This window comes from Heloderma suspectum, chromosome 4, assembly GCF_057233095.1.
Source record: "Heloderma suspectum isolate Gila_16-S chromosome 4, 16-S_ref, whole genome shotgun sequence".
NCBI classification, from domain to species: domain Eukaryota; kingdom Metazoa; phylum Chordata; class Lepidosauria; order Squamata; family Helodermatidae; genus Heloderma; species Heloderma suspectum.
The window spans coordinates 97,688,584-97,708,944 of NC_139461.1; the positions used below are offsets into that span (position 1 = coordinate 97,688,584).

The 20,361-nt window shown below is 41.6% G+C and overlaps 1 protein-coding gene across 14 annotated transcripts in view; it reads right to left on the minus strand.

The window, feature by feature from the left end:
• The window catches only part of ZNF516 (zinc finger protein 516), a 158,170-nt gene that overhangs the window by 30,664 nt on the left and 107,145 nt on the right, over positions 1–20,361 (minus strand). For all 14 annotated transcript variants that reach the window (XR_014790192.1, XR_014790191.1, XM_084850023.1 and 11 more), the window contains 2 exons: positions 8,132–9,598; positions 50–154 (listed from right to left, as the gene is read on the minus strand). Coding sequence is in view for 12 of the 14 variants with exons in the window: in XM_084850023.1 (XP_084706149.1) it covers positions 50–154; positions 8,132–9,598 (1,572 nt within the window). In the remaining 2 variants the exon portion in view is untranslated. The remainder of the gene's footprint in view (positions 1–49; positions 155–8,131; positions 9,599–20,361) is intronic.

Genomic DNA, 20,361 nt, shown 5'->3' on the forward strand with positions numbered 1-20,361 from the left:
TAGTCGGGGCTTCTCCCACCCCTCTTTAAGGGCTGATAAGAAGATGTACCTGTGTGAGACCTCATGTGGGTCCTGAGGTGGCTAGGTTGGGTAAAGCCCTTCCCACATTCTTTGCAGAGATAGTCTCCTTGGCGTGTTTGTGTCCTAAGCATCCCTGTGGTGGAGAGAGAAGGGGAGGAGGGAGAAGAGAGGAGTAAGGAAAGTTGAGAAGAAAACATTATGCCAGAGGAAAACATCATTAGTATGTCTAATGTGTCATTATGTGAGGCTACCTTCAGGCCCTGGATGACAACTGTCAGCCTTCATCTAGGCACCGGCTGACAGGCCAGGCACACACAGGACTGCAAGAATGCATAAATTACATTGAATTAAAAAATGCTCCCCATGATGTGCCCGCACCAGGACTGGCATGTCAGGTGTGCGCTTTTCATAGCAGCTGGATCCACTTTTCAGCCATCACCCAGCTTTGTCAAGCAGTACATCAGGCAAATCAAAGTGACTCCAGCGTGGCGGAGACAAGTCACATGGATAATAGGAAGTGAGTAGAACCAGAGCCCGACTGTCCCCCCCGGGCTGCAATACCTTGGAGACAAATGCAGAGTGAGTGGAGCCATCACAAACTGATCAAACCTTTAGCCCTGCCTTACCTGCCTGCCGGTGCAGCTTTGACCCCAGACCTCTGAGGCACAGACAGGAGACATCTGTGAATCAAAGTGTCATTACGGACATTTTGAGATAGTAGCAACACAGCAGTCTTCTGCCAGCCCTCGATAAACATGTTTTCTAGGCCATTAACATTTGAGAAAAATGACTCAAACCTCTTCTTTTTTTTCCAAAGGTCAGTTTACAGTATCTGACTTAAAGGGCTGGTCTTTGTCTTTTTACTGCTGATCTAAAAGGACACATTTGACTTTTACTGGGTTACTTATTTTCTCAAAATATTTGAGTATATTCCTTGCTATTTTGGTAAGACCGTCTCTTCAAAAGGGGTGGAAAAAAAGTTTTTTATTTGCCATTAGCATGTCCTGCTGTTGGGGAAAAAAAAAATCATCTAAGGGTTGTATGTGAAGTTTCAAGATTTTGAACCCAGCAAAATGGGGTGGGGTGGGGGGAGGATGAAGGGTAAAATAATAGAATTTATGCCCATTTTAACTTTCTTTCAGGAACAGAAAGTGATAACACCAAAATAGGTATTATCTGGGTTTGCAGACTGAAAGTGAAAATACATCACCTTCGACACCTAACTGGTAGAATCTAAAAACACACTCTCAGACACATTCAAATGTAACATTAAACAAGGGGTGGGGAACATAGCTCAGTGTGTGTATTTACTCTGAACATTTCTAGATTGCTTTTCTATCAATTAGGTGTCCAAGATTATAGTTCATTTAGCTTAGATGATGTTTGTTTGTACACCTGAACCAGCCCCAACCAAATAATAATGCTGTGTTTGTGGCCATGGTTTCAAGTTGATTTGTGAATCTTGGCTTTCATTAACCGTGGTTTGTCATTACATCTGAACCAGCTATCCTGGCTTAATCCTAGTTTCTTTCAGCACTTCACCCAAGCCATCTCCCTGGCTATAGAGATGTGAGGGAAGAGCAGTTAGAAAATGAAACCACTGATGTGACTAAGATACTGTCACGGGAGCCTTTCCAGACCTTGCCTTACCTTCCTCACTCTGCCAGGCAAGAGGCTCCTTTCCCTGATCCCCTCTTCACTGACAAGCCTTCCCTCTCCAGCCTACCCACTTTGCAGCCTTGCAAGGAGAAAAATATTTGAAGGGACCATGGGCAATTTTACCAACATCTATCCAAGAATACATGTTGAAACAAAGCTGGGCCTAAAATCCTCCCCTTGGCCCTTTCAGGGGTTCATTTTTCTACCTCAAGTCAGGGGGGGGGAGGTTCAGAGACTTTTGGAGGCAGGCAAAATGCTAATATTTTTGGAGGGGTGGCAGCTTACCATGATAGAGATAAGGCAGCATCTTTTACAGAAAAAGACCTTGCGGCAAGTAGCAGCAAAGCTTAAATAAGCACCAGCCCAGTGGCATTCCTCACTGAAAACAGAGTAGTCTAATGGGAATGATACCACATCATGTGTCATTTCCAGGGGCATTGTTAGTTAAAAAAAAAAAGCTGATGCACCACTGGTTAGATCTCTAATTTGCAGACTCCAAGCTGTATCAAAACACATTAGAAGGATATATATAAAGCCAGTTCTCGGGATACAATCCAAATTTAGCATGGACAAAATATAGAGCCCAGGGTAGGCTCCCATTGACCTGGTTTGCACGACACAGCTGCCTACCATGTGTTTCAAGGCAGAGCAGTATGTGAGGGGAATTGGTAAAAATATGCAAATTTCAAGGTGAACAAGTGAGGGGGATCAGTAAATATACGCAAATTTCAAGGCAGAGAAGTGGAGGGGGAAATTATGCAAATTTCATAGCAGCAGACTTTCGAATGGGCACACTTGCATAAAACTGAATATGTATGTATGTATGTATGTATATTAAGGGTGTGAATACATTCAGGACACTGTCTGTTGCCTTTTCTTCTCAGATTTTAGTGACCCCCCCCCCTCCCATCTCAGGTCTTTAGCAGGCAGACCTTTAGCTAGCACTGAAGAAAGACTTTTATGTCATGCAGCTTTATTTCCTGAGTTTTTCTGGTTTTCTTCTGCTTGCGCTCTTCCTGCACCAGGTCAAATGTAACATGAGATCATCATAGCTTGCAACTACATTCATTGGTGAGGCCTCTTTTTCTTAGCCTATTTGCTGCCATGACCCACTGAACAAATCTCATCAACCAGAGACTTCTATCAGTCCCTATGTATGTTAGCTAAGAACCTATGCTAAATTATTTTTCTGGACATTTTAGTTTCTTCTTTTTAAAAAAAGGAATATATTTAGTCACCTCTTAATGGAATATTTTAAAGTAAAGGGGAGCATCGAATGTGGTAGTGTTTTAAATGATGCTTAACACCTCTATGATGGAAGGCCTAGAACAGTATTTCTTCTTGTGAAATACAAATGCTGCCAACCTGGTTACTATAATTTTGTTGCAATCCATACAGAGGACATCTTCTGAATGTGATCCAAAAGTGTGTTTGGGTTCTCCTACCACCACATTCATTCATTTCATTCATGTATTAATTAGCCGGGAAAGCTAATTCTTGAATTGATGGTAAAGAACCTGAACTATACTGGAACCATTCACAGAACCCCTCTAAGGAAATGGTTTTCAACTGTGCTCTGGGAAAACCCTCCGGTTCTTCAGTGTCAGTGCCCTTCAGTGGGAAGATTACTAATGGCGGATGAGCTTACCTGAAAAACAGTTTGCCCACTGGCAGTGCAATGTATGGGACCATTCAGCTGACACAGGGAAATAGCACTGTCAAACCCATGTCCTGCATGAACTGAAATCAGGGTGCATTTTAAGGTGCAGAGTTTGTTGTGTCACCAATGAGTACCACACCGGACATGTTGATGTAGAAAGCGTTCCAAGACAGAAAGTTCTGAAATCACTGATGCATAGGGATCTCACAAATGACTGAGATAAAGTATATGAAGTGGTCTACATCACCTGAAAAGTGCTATAACAATGCTAAATATCATTATCTCACCATGAAGCAGTGGTGTAGAGAAGAAAACAGCCACTGAATTGGTCCTAACGCATACAGGGTTGTAACCAATTAGCCTTTCCTGCCCAAGGAACGGCTTCCATCAGGGCGGATTTCTTTTCCCCCATGTAGACAGATGGTTGGGGGGTACCCCTGGAGCAGATGTTTGGAAGGCATGGGGAGCTACAGGAGGAAGGACAAGAGGGGAAAATCTTGCTCTATGAGTGGAAGTCCTCTCACACAACACTGGATTTTGCCCATACAGAATAAACACTATAGTGCTTTGCAAAGAATATGGAATGTTCAGCCGCACCATCTATTAATTCAATGCTTTCTGTCAGATTTCTCTCTTGACATGTGTCTGACTTGTACAAACACAAGTGCAGAAATATTTCTGCACAACAATGTGCAGAATGGAATTAGTTCATTAGTCATGGGTTGGACCAGTCCAAGGTAGATTGTATGCTTAGACTGTATACTCTGAAAGTATGCTTTGCTAACTCTTGAAGATAAACAACATTCACATTTTGCATTCCCAGGTCTTTTTTTGCAAAGGGCTTTATGCAGATCACAGTACCACTTTTGCGGAGTTCTCTCTCAGGATAAACTATATTATATTAAGAGGGTGTAGATGTATATAAATATTATCCACTTTTATTTACATAAATCTCAATTTTTCATCATACAGAGGAATTCCTGTGAAACCAGAAGGGGTAATTGCCATGCTACTAGTGTCATATTTAATACGATAGCTGTAAATAACACCAATATTCAAATAGAAAAATAACCTCTACAGATTTGAGGTGGGTTTTGTTGCTGCTGCTGTTGTTTAAGAAATTCTTAAGCAAGCATCAAGCTACTGAATGGCTGACATAATACAAATGCTAATAGCTTGCACTGAGATTCTGGCAGCACTTGTAACTATTTCTCTGAGGGATTGGAAAATCACTGTGTTACTAGAAGGAAACAAAACTCTGCACTTGTCTCCTGAGAACAGAGGGCCAATTTAAAATGTAAAAGCCGAAGCTCCAAACCTGCCCCAATTCCATTGCATACTAAAGCATTCATCAGGGAATGCTCTACTGGGACCAATAAAGATCTACTGTAATGGAGAAGTATACTGAATATTCAAAATTAGAAGATGAATAATGTTCCCAAGTCTGTGTGTGAGAAGAGGGGCGGGGGAGTGGCTGGGTGTGATCTCAAACAAAAACAAAACAAGGTGATCTGGACAATGGTGCTCCAGCTCTGGCAAAGGCACATTAAAAGAATGCTAAATTCCTGTTAATCTGAATCCGCAGGTTGGCTAGAAATATAATCATTGAACTGTTCTGCTGAACTGAATCCTTTATTCAGCAAAGAAATCACTTCTGCAGTGCAAGCAAGTACAAGTGTGCCCTAACTGTCTGCACCAGCACTGGATTCAATAGAGCAGAAAAGGAAATGAAAGGTATACTAATAGGCAAAAATGATGAATTCCTAGGATTTATTATTAGGGCTGAAAAAAAGCCAAGCGTGTTGGGAATGACATGCCCAGGAATTTGACAATGCAGTGCAAATTGTGCTGTAGGAAATATCCTAATAAAAACTACTTTTTCAGTTGCATCCTGTTTTTAAAACACGGGAAAGTTGAAGCTCCTGTTCGGCTTTGCTCTAACTATTATGTTCTCATCCATGACTATTGAGACTAGAGTATACAGTCACATGTTTGAAAACCTATTCAGCCTACATACTTTCCTCCACTTTCCTTCTCTACTAAATTTTCAATTCACATGGTTCTTTGAGCAGCATGAGCAGTCTGATGTCCAAAGCCAAATGCTGTGGGGGGTTGGCTAATGTTTGCCAAGTGGGTTTCACTTACCGTACATATCCCAATTATAGGAAATTGCAGGGTGTCCTGTTGCTGAATTAAGGTTCTGTGCCCAGATTCAGAAGCAGGGCTGCACTTTTATAATGACATAATCAGAATAATCAAAGAATTGTTTGTTAGTGGAATCCAACATCTTTTCTACATCTGGGAACCCAACGTACAGAATTAGGCTGGGAGAATTTGGAAAAGCTATCCAAGTCAAGGAGCCTTTTCACATCACCTATATAGCAGGGGAGCTGCTGCCATCCTGCTCCTTCCAACAGAGCAAAGTTCACCTAAGCCCCCAGAAGCCATGTGAGAGGAGGCTAGGCTGCAGCTCCTCCTATGCCAGAATTGGCCCTTCCGGAAATGGGGCAATGTTGACACGGGGACGAGCCAAAGCATGGGCTCATCCCCATGCAAGGAGCTTCTGGCATTTACTTTGCAAGATGGGAAGAAGCTGTGCGATGGTAACGAGGGGCCCTTAGCCAGAGACATTTTTAAAATGGGAAAGCTAAGCTAATGTGCATTTTAATCACAACTTCTTAGAGCTCTTTCCAGATGTCTCCTAATGGGTCCGCTTTATTGAGCTTCTTGAGCTCTTTCACAAGTGTCAACATCAAATGTGTATGCCTTTTTTTAGGACTGTCTTCTTATCCACTATTGCCCTGGGTCTTTCACTTTTGAAATCTATCCATTTTAAGCTCATAATGAAAAGAAAAAGTACTGACCTCCTTCTTTCTATTTCTTGGAGGACACATTTTTATCTCTTTCTGCTCAGCAGATGCCTTGCATTTCCATTGTTTAAATGAAGTCTAGTTAAAAGTTAGTTAAATCTCTTATTTTAGCCAGTAAGGAATAACAGCTATATTTATCATGCTAAGAGAACAAGCAACAAGGAGTCTTAGAATTTTTTAAAAAGATGCTTTCAGCAATTAACAGAAGGAAGTGGGTTTTAGTATCAGTTATTTTATACAAGCAAAATCCCATAGGAAAGACAAATTCTTGGGGTTAACTACCTGCTATTCCTTTACCTTATTCTCCTGTTTATGTGTCACTTAACTTCTGAGATCAGTATAACCCAGTTCACATGATCAAAACAAGCCACCATGGCTTAAATAAGCCATGGTGGCTTGTTTTATATCCCAGTGCCCAGTGGTGGCTGGTGACTCCAGTTCCGGAGGGGCTGTGATTTCATTCAGGGTTTTAGTTACCACCAGCCAAAACTCTAATGGTGCTATCCAAGGTGTTGAAAGGTGCTATCCAAGAAGGTGAACACATTTGGGGGATAGGGTTTGACACCTGGCAGCATGGTTTGAGGGGGAAATAACCCTCCAATAACCCATGACCTATGGAAGGGTTATTTGAAGGTTGTTTACTCCTTAAACAAGCCACGTCACCCAGGTTCGGACAACAAGCAGCACGCAGGCAGATAATTAGGGAAATGGCACCCAGCATGTGCAGGGGTGTAAAATAACCCAACATGGCTTCTTTAAGCCACAGTGGCTTATTTGATTTTGCAAACTGGCTCTATGTTTAGCATCATCAAGGAACACAATACCAAGCTAAGTTAAAAACAGAGACTCAGATTCCTACGCTTCCCTCAGCCTGTGTATGTCTCTGCCTCTTTTCCTCTTACATTGCTGCTGTCACCACACCCCTCTGAATGTGAAGGGCATAGTTGTCCCTGATCGTTGAGGATACTGCTGTACTTAACCATCCTTGATATTTTTTTCTAGTTTCCATACAGTAGATATATTTTACAACTTCCAACATAGTAAAAATAAAGCATAATAATGGTGCAAATTGATAGTAGTGATGGATTTTGGATGCACGAAGAAAAGGGGCAAATACTCCCTGAATTCCAAAATCTCCAAGACCCAAAGTCACACACACCCCCGGAATGTGAGTTTTGCAGAATGGGCATTATTGTACCAACTCAGCCAGTAAAGGTGCATTCTAGCAGGTAATCAGAACTGGGGTCTGAAAAGCCAATAAACTTTAAGGCTAGACTGTCAAAGACTTATGTGCTGCTGCCCACTCCCACCCCTGAAGAACCACCTATGACCCACCAGATATAGCACTGGCTCTGCCATCATTCTGCTCCCAATGTTTTGCAGTCAACCCTACAACACAATGCACAGCTGTACCATTGTGCTCTGAAAATCCCTTACACTAAAAACTCCTCCAACAAAAGCAGTTTTTCCTAAGATAATTGCTAACACCAAGTAATTACAATTCTCTTTCCTCTGGAATGGAGACAATGAACATTGATATTGCTACCTTTCCCTTGGAAGCCTGTATGTAGATGAAACTTCCACAAGGTTTTCAAAGCATCACATTCTCTGAAAGGTCTGTTTACTACACACAAAATAAGGACAGAACATGAATCTGATCAAGCCCTTCACTGAAGGTATAGCTCTAACAGTGCAATTCTATATATGTCTACTAAGAAGTAAGTCCCAGCAAGTTCAGTCGGAGCTTACTCCCAAAGTATGTGAGTATAGGATTACAGCCTAGTTGACTTGGTGTAGTTAAATAAAGGATGTAATCTAGGCAAACATAGACATTAATACCACACCGTTTCAAGGAAGCTATAATGCCAGCAATAGTTATTAATTAAAAATAGACTAGGAAGGCCATTCTTAGGATTCTTACCAGCATGGTCCATTACAGGGCTATTAGCACCCCATGTTTGGTAGAGAGTAGCCAAATCCTTTGGAATGGAGGTCTTAAAGATGTTTAGAATGTCCAAACGCTTCTCATGGCCCTCAGGTGGTGGCTCCTGTTTGGTGGAATGTACAGTTGGAGGAGGTCCTGCTGCATTAGGCTGAGGTTGTGTCAGAGGACTTACTCTGGATCCAGCCGTACAATTTGTCAGTGCCCTCATCTCATTCTCTCTCCTGATATTAGGCTCTTGCTGAGGCACTGGCGGATCTTCTTGAGTAACGTATGGCTCAGTTTTACACAGAGGGTGGTACTGAGGTGGACAGAAAAATTTGGCCTTCCCTGGGTCTGAAGTACAATGCTTGCTTAAAGGGGCAAATCCAGCACTTACTTGGGGAACTATATACTTCTCTGCTTGTTTGCTGTGGGATGGCTGTGAGCTGGGTTTAGATACAGGTGTTTGGGAAGGTGTTGAACTTCTGCTGAAGCTTCCTGCTTGCGTCAACTTGGAGTTCACGTCATATTTTGCTTTCAATTGGTGCTGTTGGGCTACTGTGCTATATGGTTCATGGGTGTGGTTCAGCTTGGGCTGCCTGTACCCATCAGTACCTGATGATCGTGGGCCATAGTTACCAGTGGATAGTGCATCTTTAGGCATAATCCCAGGCTTAGCTGTTACAGCAAGACCAGAAGAATTGTTTTTGGATGCTGGCAGCTCACTCGGCACCTGAGTACGTGTAAATCTGGCTATAGGCAATGGTTGGCATTCTTGACCACCAAGAACAGGAGGTGGTCCAGTGCGCCCACTTCTTGCCATGAAAACCAAATTGTGTTTTATACTCTTGAATCCATTTTGAAGAACCCAAGGAGGAGCCACAGAGTTACAACTGACCTTGTGCCAAATTCTTTTGTGCATCCACAGGACTTCTGGGTAATAGGTCTTATGACTGCAGTAAGGACATGGGTGGACAATCAAAGCAGCCTGCAAGGTTGAGGTAAAACTCGTATTGCATGATTCAGCCCTAGTTGACTTCTCACTTAAATCTAATGGAGTCTTCTCTGGTACATGCGCATCGTTACTGAACACAGAGTGCTCATGCATCTCAAGAGGATTCTCTTTAGAGGACTTGTCCTGAATTTGCAGTGGGGTTTGCAAGTCCAGTCTTATATCTGAACATGTTTGGCTGATACTGGAAGCCAAGTCAGCAGTCCTACTGGAGCAAGGGAAATTGCAGCTTTGCTGAAATGTCGACCTCTTTGAATCTGGGGAAATTTTGCACTCCGCATATTTCTGAAAGGGTTCTTTGATCTTGTTTTCTGGTGTAGATGCTGCAGTTGGCATCTCTGGTTTAGTTGCACTGGCATTTTTTTCTGTTGTATTGTTTCTTCCATGATTGAACTGTAAAGCTGCCACAGGTGTGCCTTCTTCAGAAAAACTGCAGAGGTATGGCTTTTTACCTGTAGAGCACATAGGGAAACAAAATTACTATGAACACAACACAAACAAGAAGTCAATTTTCAAGTAAAAGATAGGACAAGAGGGAAAGCATCTTTGGATGGAAAAATTGCCAAGCCCAAAGCACACCATCCCAACAATGTGTCACTACAGGTGTGGCAACTCCCATGCACACAGTGTCCCCTCCCACTACAAGAATTCTTTTGTTTTGTGCTCAAGCAACTGCTCTCATTGAAAAAAATGGGGAAGCCTCATTTGGACAGGATATCTGTAGGGCTATCAGGGTACTTATTATAAAAGTACGAATAGAGAAGTGAAGGCCTAGAAAAAAATGGAAAAATTCGGGGAATTTTTTTTCCCCCAAGGACCATTTTAGCTTTTTCCGTAAAATTGGAAAAATTGAATAGCTTAGAAATATGAAATATTTTATTTTAGAATTTAAGACAAAGTATTTATATATTGTTACCCAGCATTTGCTCACCCAAAACGATTTCCAAAAACTATGTGATAAGAACACTTTTATAGAAAGACTATAAAATGTAAAATGTCTGGAAATATGAAGCAATGGGGAAAATGTTTTTTTAATCCTCTCTCTAAGATTCCCAGCATAGTTATTTCTTCCATTCTTTATTAAAATTATTGATCTAAAGTAGGAATGGTGCAGGCGCCGATTGGGTCTGGGAATTCAGCGGACTCCCCCCCCCGCCTTGCTGCCCTGGACCATGCCCACTGAACCACCTGCCCCACTCAAGCTCCCCCTGTGCTTCCTGAGCCACCCACACTCACCCTGAGCCCATCTGGCGAGTTCTGCAATTGCCAATTTGGAAAAGAAAATGGCGATCACCAAAATGCAGAATCTGATCCTACACAAAATGGCGCCATGAATGGCCAATATATGTAAAATTACGTATGTCCCATTTATGCCTGTAGTCTTGTGTATATCGGCCATTCATGGCGCCATTTTGCATAAAATCGGATTCCGCATTTTCACAATTGCCATTTTCTTCTGCAAAATGGCGATTGCAGAGCTCGCTAGACAGGCCCGGGGTGAGTGCAGATGGCTTGGCGAGTGTGTGGGGAGTTCGGGCATGGGTCCAGGGGTGCACGAGCTGCATCAGTGGCTGGGTGGGTGCCTGGAGGACCCGAGCTGGGGGGCATCCAGCCAACCCTAATCTAAAGTGTATTTTACTTATAGACATTTATGCTCAGTTTCCCAACATGTGAGTAGAGTCACCATTGTTCATTCATGACAGCAAATGTGCATTCTTGACAGTTTGGGTTTTGTTCTTTAGAGCCCTGTGTTCCTGATGCTGTAGCAGTCACTTAATCTAGTTCTAATCTATTCAGATAATAATTACAAATTTACTAATGGAGTTTACTTTTAAAAGTTAAAAAATATAATGATAATTTTATGAGCAAACTAAGTTATACATAAAATAACTTTAGCAACTTTATGTTCCTAAAGCAGACCTCCCCAAGCTGGTGCCCTCCATTTCTTTTGGACTACAATGCCCAGCATTCCTGACCACGGGCCACGCTGCTTGAGGCTGATGGGAGCTGAAGTCCCAAATATCTGGAGGGCACCAGGTTGGGGAAGGCTGTATTAAAGCAACAAAGGGACTTTAGATCTGTAAAGAGCGCTTAAAAAAAAAGAGTAATGATTATTTTTCAATTTTCTCAAAATTTTCCCCGGTTCTTTTCATGGCTTCAAAATTTCCAGAAATTTTATATCTCTAAAGACCCCATTGACACAAGTTGAACCTCTTTTAGCCTGAGGGCTGAATTCATTTTGTAGAAGCTCTTGGGGGCTGCATTCCGGCGGTGGGCAGGACCAAATGCAAAAAAAGTGGGTGCTGGATGCAAAAGGGACAGGGCCAAAAATACCAGCATACTTTAGCTTAAAGCTGCCAGTAACTAAGCCTTAGTAGAGGCATTTTGGAGGGAAAAAAACTGCACAAAAGCTGGAAAACCACCCCGTGACGGTTTTCCATCACTGGGGGAAAGGGGGTGGCGAATGGTGGCATGGCCTTCTGGGGAAACCCAGTGGGCCGGGTTGGGATCCCAGGATGGTCCAATTCGGCATCTGGGCCCGAGGTTCCTCCCCCCTGTATTACTTGCTCGTGTTGCTATAAAAAAGTCTGATAAGCTATGATTTCTGTAATTGCAGCCACACATTTTGGGACTGCTGTGATTGTGGAAATCACTACAAAGTGTACCAATGGACTTCAGGTTCAAGCCGTATGTTCTCTACATGATCGTATACAAAGAACAAGGCATCTAGAGAAAAATGACGACATGAACCAGTCCTAGGTCTGCATCTGCCCCTATTTTGCTGCTCTGTTGCCACACTGCTCCCCTTTCACCAAAGGGGGCAGTGTGCACGGAGGATGGAGCATAGGCACCATCCCAGCAGCCACGCAACTGGCTCAGTGAGTTACTCCAGCCTGCAGTACAAATCCTCTGGCTCAGATGCACAGTATGGTGTGGATTCTTCAGGGTAGTTTTGCCAGAGAACTATGCAGTATTTTTCCAAGAATGGAATAGACACAGCATAATTGAAGGATAATATATAATCATTGACACCTTAAGGTTGATGTCTTTACCAGGTAAGAATCTGCCAGCATTCCCATTACAAGTCCTTAATTTCCAAAATATTAATTCAACTGTAAAAAAAAAAAAAGTATAGACTAAGCAATATAACCTGGTACTGGTCTTAGATAGGCATACAACCCAGATAATGCTCATGTTATTTTGACATAACGTGATAAATTTTTAAAAGGCACCCTTCATTCTGAACTCTGCAGCTCCCCCCACCCCCACAGAAACTTGGATATCTAGTTTTAACAAATTTAAACATTTGAGGTGAGTATTACGCAAGTGCATATTTGTCGCTATTGGTGTATCTTCTACGTTAAGAGTTCTACAGGCCAAAAATACCACATTAAAACTTCTTCTTGCTTTGTCCCATATAATTTCCCCCTAACATTCCAAAACATCATATATAATGAACAGAGGGCGGGCAAAACTGTATTTATAGACCCAGCAGTTAGATTCTAATCACTTGTGGGGTGGAAGAATGCTTAAGATACCTTTACCAAACATCTGTCTTCAAACCGAGCCATCTTTTTCATTGTCTCCCCCTCCCACTTCCTACAATGTATACCATAAGTGTCTGCCCATGTTAATTTTCTATAATGCATTTAGTTTACTTTTTACTGAATGGTGGTTCCACTGGTCAGTTAATGTGCATATAATGTCCAGGAGGAGGAGTAAATCTTACATCTGTATAAGAGTCCTCAGAACTAATAGGAGTTGAGAAATCACACCCTAAGTGATCTTTTCTATATCTGCATTTCCTCTCAGCAATAACTCTAAAAGCAAGTGTTTTGGAAAGTCAAACACATCACAGTTGCTTAGTGTAACTTTGGTACCACAGGCACTGTTCCAACCCTGCCAAATGTGATCTGTTCTAGGCTGAATTTTCAACAAAAACAATGTCTCAGCTTCAATTTAATTTGGCCTCAGCTCCAGTTCAGGCAAAAAGCCTTGAGCCTTTGTTTAATTCTGAGTAATTAGCTTAAAAATAACCCATAGATTTGCTGTCTAACAGGGTTGAATACTCATTCAGTTAAGATCATTTTCTTTTCAAATTCTCAATGGGACAAGGCCCTTTGTATTTAAAGTGCTTTTCCTGTTTTACAAGAAGTTAAGACTTCTTGAAAGCACATGTCCAACGCTACAAGTTAAATCTATACTTTGAATCAAAAGGTTTGCGTGGAATCGTGAAATCTGACACTGCACATCTGCGTTCTTTTCAAAGCACATCTGTCACAGGCACAGCTCAATGTCTGAGTTGTTAGAACAGTTCTGAGTCTTCACTACATTTCATGTGGTTGAGTCTATTTGCTTAAAAACCTAAACAATAAACAGTAAATGATAAAACATTCCAGGTAAACTGTAATACAGCAGGTAGCCTGGACCAGTATGCATGCATGCATAAAGGAAACAAATTACTCGGCATGGTGGGTTTTTTAAATCAAATAAATAGCTAGGAACGAGAAACCAGCAAACTGTCTTTCTCCTGTCTTTCATGAGAACAGGGATCCAGGCGGCCTACTGGTTGAGCTAGTAGTTACCCGGCTAGGGTAGTCTCCTAATGTTCCCCAATGCTAATGACACTGTGTTAGTGTAAATCAACACTTGACTTGTCCAATGTAACTAGCACTTGCTAGGTTAATGGAGAAAAGTGGTGATCGGCCACCTAACCGCCACTTTTCCCATTGCCCTAGAAAGCACCAGTTGTGATACACAAGTGTTGGTTTATGCTAATGCAATGTCATTAGTGCTAGCGCCAGGGCACAACTGAATATTACCCCTAATTTGCACCCTATGCATCAGCATGAACATAACTGCACTCCTTCCCCAACTAATGCCAAACATCATTCCCAGCACATGCCATGCCATGCCATGGGCTGAAAGACCACACACCGGCCTTTTCCACACAGTTTCTACATGATGAATTGGCTCTTAAGACTTCAGATTTCAGTGTCAGTATCTAGACAACATGCAGAGAAAACGTGGAACTGAAAATAACAATGTCACACTTCTATATTTAAAATGATGAGCTTTAACTCGGGCAACTTATTTTGGAAAGATATTGCATGAGAAATGCCTTGAAACTTCCCAAGCCCCTCGTTCCCTAAGTCCCACAACTCGTCCTTGATGTCAAGAAGTTGCTAGAGGTGCTGCTGAGTATAATTTTTTAATGAACTGTTTTAAGTGTGCCCCTGGTATTAATACTAAGAGTTCTCTTTTTATTGACCAATCAAGAGACCTACTGTCAGGAAAAAGTTGGTAATAGCTGCCAGGAGGGAAAAGTGTATCAACTAGGAGAATGTGGAAATGCAGAATATTGAGGATGTAGGGAAAACTCAACTGTAGGAAGAAATTCTGTCTTGCAAGGGGCATAATTCCAGAGGGATGTGGAGGGAGCTTTTCCACTCAACCTTAATTCCTAAAGATCACTCCAGCACCTTCTGTGAATGTCAAGTACCACTGCTGTGGTATGACATCCACATGCCTACGTAATGAGCCTTAGAGTTTCAAACTATGGACATGTAATAGTTGGAGCATCAAGAACACATGGTAAAAAGAACAGGCTTCTGATTGTATGAATGCAGCTGCTGCGTCTTAGGTGCAGGTGTGTGTATGTGTGTTCCCATACACTAATGATAGAAGCTGAGTCTGTGTGGCAGTTTTGAGACCTCTGGCTCTAGTACAACATGATAAATGGTTGCCCAAAGCTTCAGAAAGAAGCAACCAGTGTTATTCTCCTCCTTCAAAATTACTCTGACAGCAGATGAGCAGATCCTTCTGTCATAGCCCTACCCTACTTCTGCATCTTAAAAGCACCTCTCCAAAGCTCAGCCATTTCATGTTCCACATTCCCTTGGTACCTATGAGGACAGCCTCACTCACATATAGACCTTTGGTCCAGAACAGACTATATCAGCCTTCCCCAACCTGGTGCCAAAACCGAGCCAAAACCGAGTTTTATGCAACCCCGAGCCAAAATGGGAGAGTTAGAGTGCTTGATTTTAAAGGAAAACCTGGATATAGTGGCATTACAGAAACCTGGTGGAATGGAGAGGACCAGTAGGATATGGTCACCTATGAATATCAACTCTATAGGAAGGACAGGGAAGGGTGAACTGGGGGAGGTGTAGCCCTATACATCAGAGGGCATAGTGTCTTGCGATTGGATAAATGCATGTTCCAGCCATGACAAAGTGGTTAAATTTCTAAATGCCCTAAATGATTGTGCCCTTAGAACAGTTGGTCATAGAACCGACCAGAGGGGAGGTGACCTTGGACTTAATCCTAAGTGTTGTCACCCAGGACCTAATAAGCGATGTAAATGTTGTTGAACCAATTGGAAAGAGTGATCACAGTGGTATCAGATTTAATATATATTTAAGTGGAAAATTGCCCAGGAAGTCCAACACTGTCATATTTGACTTCAAAAGAGGAAACTTCTCTAAAATGAGGGAAATGGTGAAACGGAAGTTAAAAGGTGGAGTCAAGAGGATTAAATCCTTTCAAAATGCTTGGAGATTGCTCAAAGCCTCAATAATAGAAGCCCAGCTAAAATGTATACCACAGATTAGGAAAGGAAGCACCAAGTCCAAGAGGTCTCTGGCATGGTTAATGAACAGTGTTAAGGCAGCTATTAGAGAAAAGAGAGCTTCCAGAGAACTGGTTAAAGAACAGAAAGCAGAGAGTAGGAATAAATGGTACATTCTCCCAATGGAGGGAAGTAAATAGTAGTGTCCCACAGGAATCTGTATTAGGACCAATGCTTTTCAACCTGTTCATAAATGATCTGGAATTAGGAGTGAGCAGTGAAGTGGCCAAGTTTGCGGATGACCCTAAAATTATTTAGGGTGGTTAAAACAAAAAAGGATTGTGAAGAGCTGAAAGGATCTCTCCAAACTGGGAGAATGGGCATCTAATGGCAAATGTAGGTCAATGTAAGCAAGTATAAAGTGATGCACATTGGGGCAAAAAATCCCAACTTCAAGTATAGCCTGATGGGATCTGAACTAGTGGTGACCAACCAGGAAAGAGATCTTGGGGTTGTGGTGGACTTCTCAATGAAGATGTCAACCCAGTGTGTGGCAGCTGTAAAAAAAGCAAATTCCATGATAGGCATAATTAGAAAAGGAATTGAGAATAAAACTGCCAATATCATACTGCCCCTATACAAATCTATGGTGCAACCACACTTGGAATACTGTGTACAGTTCTGGTCACCACACCTAAAAAAAGATATTGTAGAGCTGTAAAAAGTGCAGAAAAGGGCAACTAAAATGATCAAGGGGCTGCAGCTCTATGAGGTTACAACACATGAGATTGTTTAGCTTGGAAAAAAGGAGGGTTAGGGGAGACATGATAGAGGTCTACAAAATTATGCATGGTGTGGAGAATGTGGATAGGGAGACATTTTTCTCCCTCTCTCAAAATACTAGAACCCAGGGTCATCCCATGAAGCTGATTGGTGGGAGATTCAGGACAGATAAAAGGAAGTACTTCTTCACACAGTGCACAGTTAAACTATGGAAGTCTCTACCAGAGGATGTAGTGATGGCCACTAATTTGGATGGCTTTAAACGTGGGTTGGACAAATTCCTGGAAGAAAAAGCAGGCTACTAGTCTTGATGGCTATGTGCTACCTCTAGTACCAGAGTCAGAGAGCTTATGTACACCAGTTGCTGGGGAACATGGGTGGGAGGGTGCTGTTGTGCTCATGCCCTGCTTGTGGGTTCCCGGTCGGCAGCTGGTTGGCCACTGTGTGAACAGAATGCTGGACTAGATAGACCCTTGGTCTGATCCAGCATGGCTCTTATGTTCTGCCCTGGTTAGTAAGCTGAATTAAATTGCAGTTTCTCTGTTTGGATGTAATAGTAAACTCTGGTTTAAAGAGTTCAGGATAGGAGCACCAAAGTTGGCATGTAAGTTGAGTGGAGAAGATGACAGAGGGGTGTGCAAGCCCGATGCTCATTCTCAGCATAAGAGTTTATGCTTTATCAAGCCAAACTCATTATGTCTAAACTGGTCCATAGTTCCTTTATGCTCCACAGATGGGCTGTTTCTTTTGTTGTTCATCCCTCTAGTCAGTCTCTTACCCTCCTTTGCCCTCTTTGCCTAGCATGGACCCCATTCCTGTGTCCCACAGCCTTAGTACAATGGTGGTGGTGGTGGTGGTGGTGGTACACCATAAAATCCACACAGTTACCCAGCACTCCTTAAGCTTATTGAAGGAAAAACTAAATGATACCTTCTAAGAAATGGAGCATGTGTCATGAACATCATTTGGGGACAGCTGATAATTGTCTTCACTTGATAACTTTCCCCCACCACAGCTGTAATGTATAGTGCTAACCATTACAACATTCTGTTGTCTGGCATGGAATATTCTGAGAATACTCCAAATGCCAGTGTTAGAACTTCCAAGAGGTCATTGATGCCAGTGTGGAAACTATCTACACATAATGCAATCCCAGGGTAAGACATCATAAAGTCTTCTCTGGCTTGCTGCATTTGTACCATATACAAATGCAGCAAGCCAACCATGGTTCCAGGGCAAGGGCATTGCACAGTTCTTTGACATGTGACAGAGATGCTAGGGGCATACAAATGTTTAAGAGCAGCACTTTGGGAAATTCATCAAAACATATTTAATGTGTTTCTTCATATTTTCCACATATGTGTGTAGTAACCGATAATCAGGTGCATCCTACAAATTGCTAAATTGGCTAAACAGGTCAGAGTGTACTTCTGCGGTGCCAAATATTTAGGGAAGATTTACACAACCATACTTATCAGCTTGATACATACAATCGGCTGAGGTGGTGGTTATAATCCCATATGGTACTGGGCCATGTAGGAAAACTAGCTAGAAGTATTGCTTGTATTGTGGCTAGGATTACTGCTGCATGTGATATTTAATCAATCTCACCCCTACCTCTTCTTCCTGCTTAAACTGGTGTTAGATGCAGTTTTACAGTATAAAGAAAGTGACTACTGACATGATAAAAGCATGACCAAAGCAACATTCAATGCCTTTTAGAGTGATACACGGATGGAAGCCTAGTTTAGTCAAACAAGTTAAGTGGAAGCTCACAGCACTATTCAGTAAAGGTGCATGAGCAGAAGACTTACCTGATCAACTGCAATACCACAAAGGACCTCAGGTTAAGTTCGAAGCCTTATGCTCCTCCAGATAATTTCCTAGCCATTGTACATGCATTCCTGGTTTGTATTACATGGACTTTTATTGTTATATTGGATTGATAGACCTATGGCTCTGTTTTGATGGGTGGATATTTTTATTGGCAGCACAATATTAAAATGACAAAGTTTAATACATCCAGAAAACCTAGTTAATTCTTACATGAATCCTATATTTTAAAAGAGAAACAGATTAAAATACTGTAAAACATATAAGATTAAGTTGGTTGCTTTTCAATTCTTGTAGTTTGTTCCCAGGCCGTTTTATTTTCCCCAGCTATACTTTTATAGAATTTTGCTTACTTTTGCTGAGGAGCCTTCTCATTTAAAAATGCCATCAAGTATAAATAGAAATCATAATTTTGGATCACCTTAAACCAGCCTTTCCAGACTTGTTGCCCTTCAGATGTATTGGACTACAACTTCCAGCATTCTTGACTATTGGCCATGCTAGCTGGGGCTGATGGGAGTTGAAATCCAAAACAGATGAGGGCAACAGGTTGGGGGAGGCTGCCCTAAGCTGAATATTTGAGAAAGTGTACAAAAAAGGGGTATTTTAAATGAAGAGAAATGTGTGTTTAAGAATATTTGTCCTTCCTTTTCCCAATCCAGGTCCAGTTCCCATTCTAAAGGTTAAACAAATCATCGCTCATAGCACAATATAGATTAGGGATGGATGAGAAATTCATTTTGTTCGATATTCTATACAAACATACCCAGTTCATACCTCCAGAATACATATGCAAACTGTAACTCACTTCCACCTGAAATCCACACTTTTCAGAATGTTGTGGTACAGTTTGCAACTCAAAAAAAATGTGCCCCCAAATGCATATATTAAGGAAAACTGGGTACCGAAGTGTGTCTATTACAGGAAGGTATGCACAAAAAAGCATTACATTGGGAGGAAATTGCTTGCAAAAGGTGTGCGTGTTAAGAAAAGTGCATATTCCAAATGTGTACATTTGGAGAAATGTGCACAAAAATGCATACAAGTTCATGTGGATTTTTTTTTTTTTTTTTGGTGGCCAAATTCACAAACTGATGTGGAAATGGGTCAAAACGAACGTACAGTTGGAAAAATGTGAAACTAAGTGAAAAAGAAATTGCTCATCCTTAGTATAGATCATAGTCCGTAGCCGATGCTGAACTGCAAAAAGCAAGTAGCAGAAACAACCAAGAAGCAGAAAAGACATAGAATATATTTAGTAAAACAAATTTAGTAAAACAAATATTTAGCTTATGCAATTAAATGCAGAATGGAAGAGGAGATGTATACAACCAAAGCAACTACTCTCTACATTGGGAATAGCTTCTATTCAGTTTGGTGGATCAGCCTGGAGTATTAAGGTCCCTAGTCAATCATCTTTGTCTGCTTTCGAATGGGGAGGAAATGATGCAGCGGAGCTTGCATCATTTTAGAATTTGACCTTATTATGTGAAACAGCACTGGATCAGACAAATCAAATTACATCTTCTGATCTTTAACCTGAATTTAAAATAATTTTTTTGTTGTCGGAGGGAGATCAGGGATGCACTCACTGGTTATGTTAATTATGTTAAAAATGAATACTTGTGCATTGGGGAAGAAGCAAATTAATAAATCAAGCTTACATGAACTGTATAAAAAGCCTGTGATGAGGAAGAATTCATGAAGAAATGCTGTTACTTATTCAGGGCAAGCACAATCCTACATGTCTACTCAGAAAGAGCCACACTGAGTTCAGTGGGGCTTACTCCCAGATGTGAAGGCGTAAGTAACAATAAGTGTGGCCTCAGTGTTAACAGCAATTGAGAGGAGAGAGAATGCACTGAAGAGTAAACTACTCCTGAATCCTTCTTCCAGCAAACCACAGATGTAGCTGTCCATTGTATGTCAGGAGTGGGCCCACAAATAGGTCTTTGTTCATCCTCTATAATAACTGGAAATCTCTTTTTAAAAAATTGTGCTGTATTTCATGCACTTCTGTTGGCA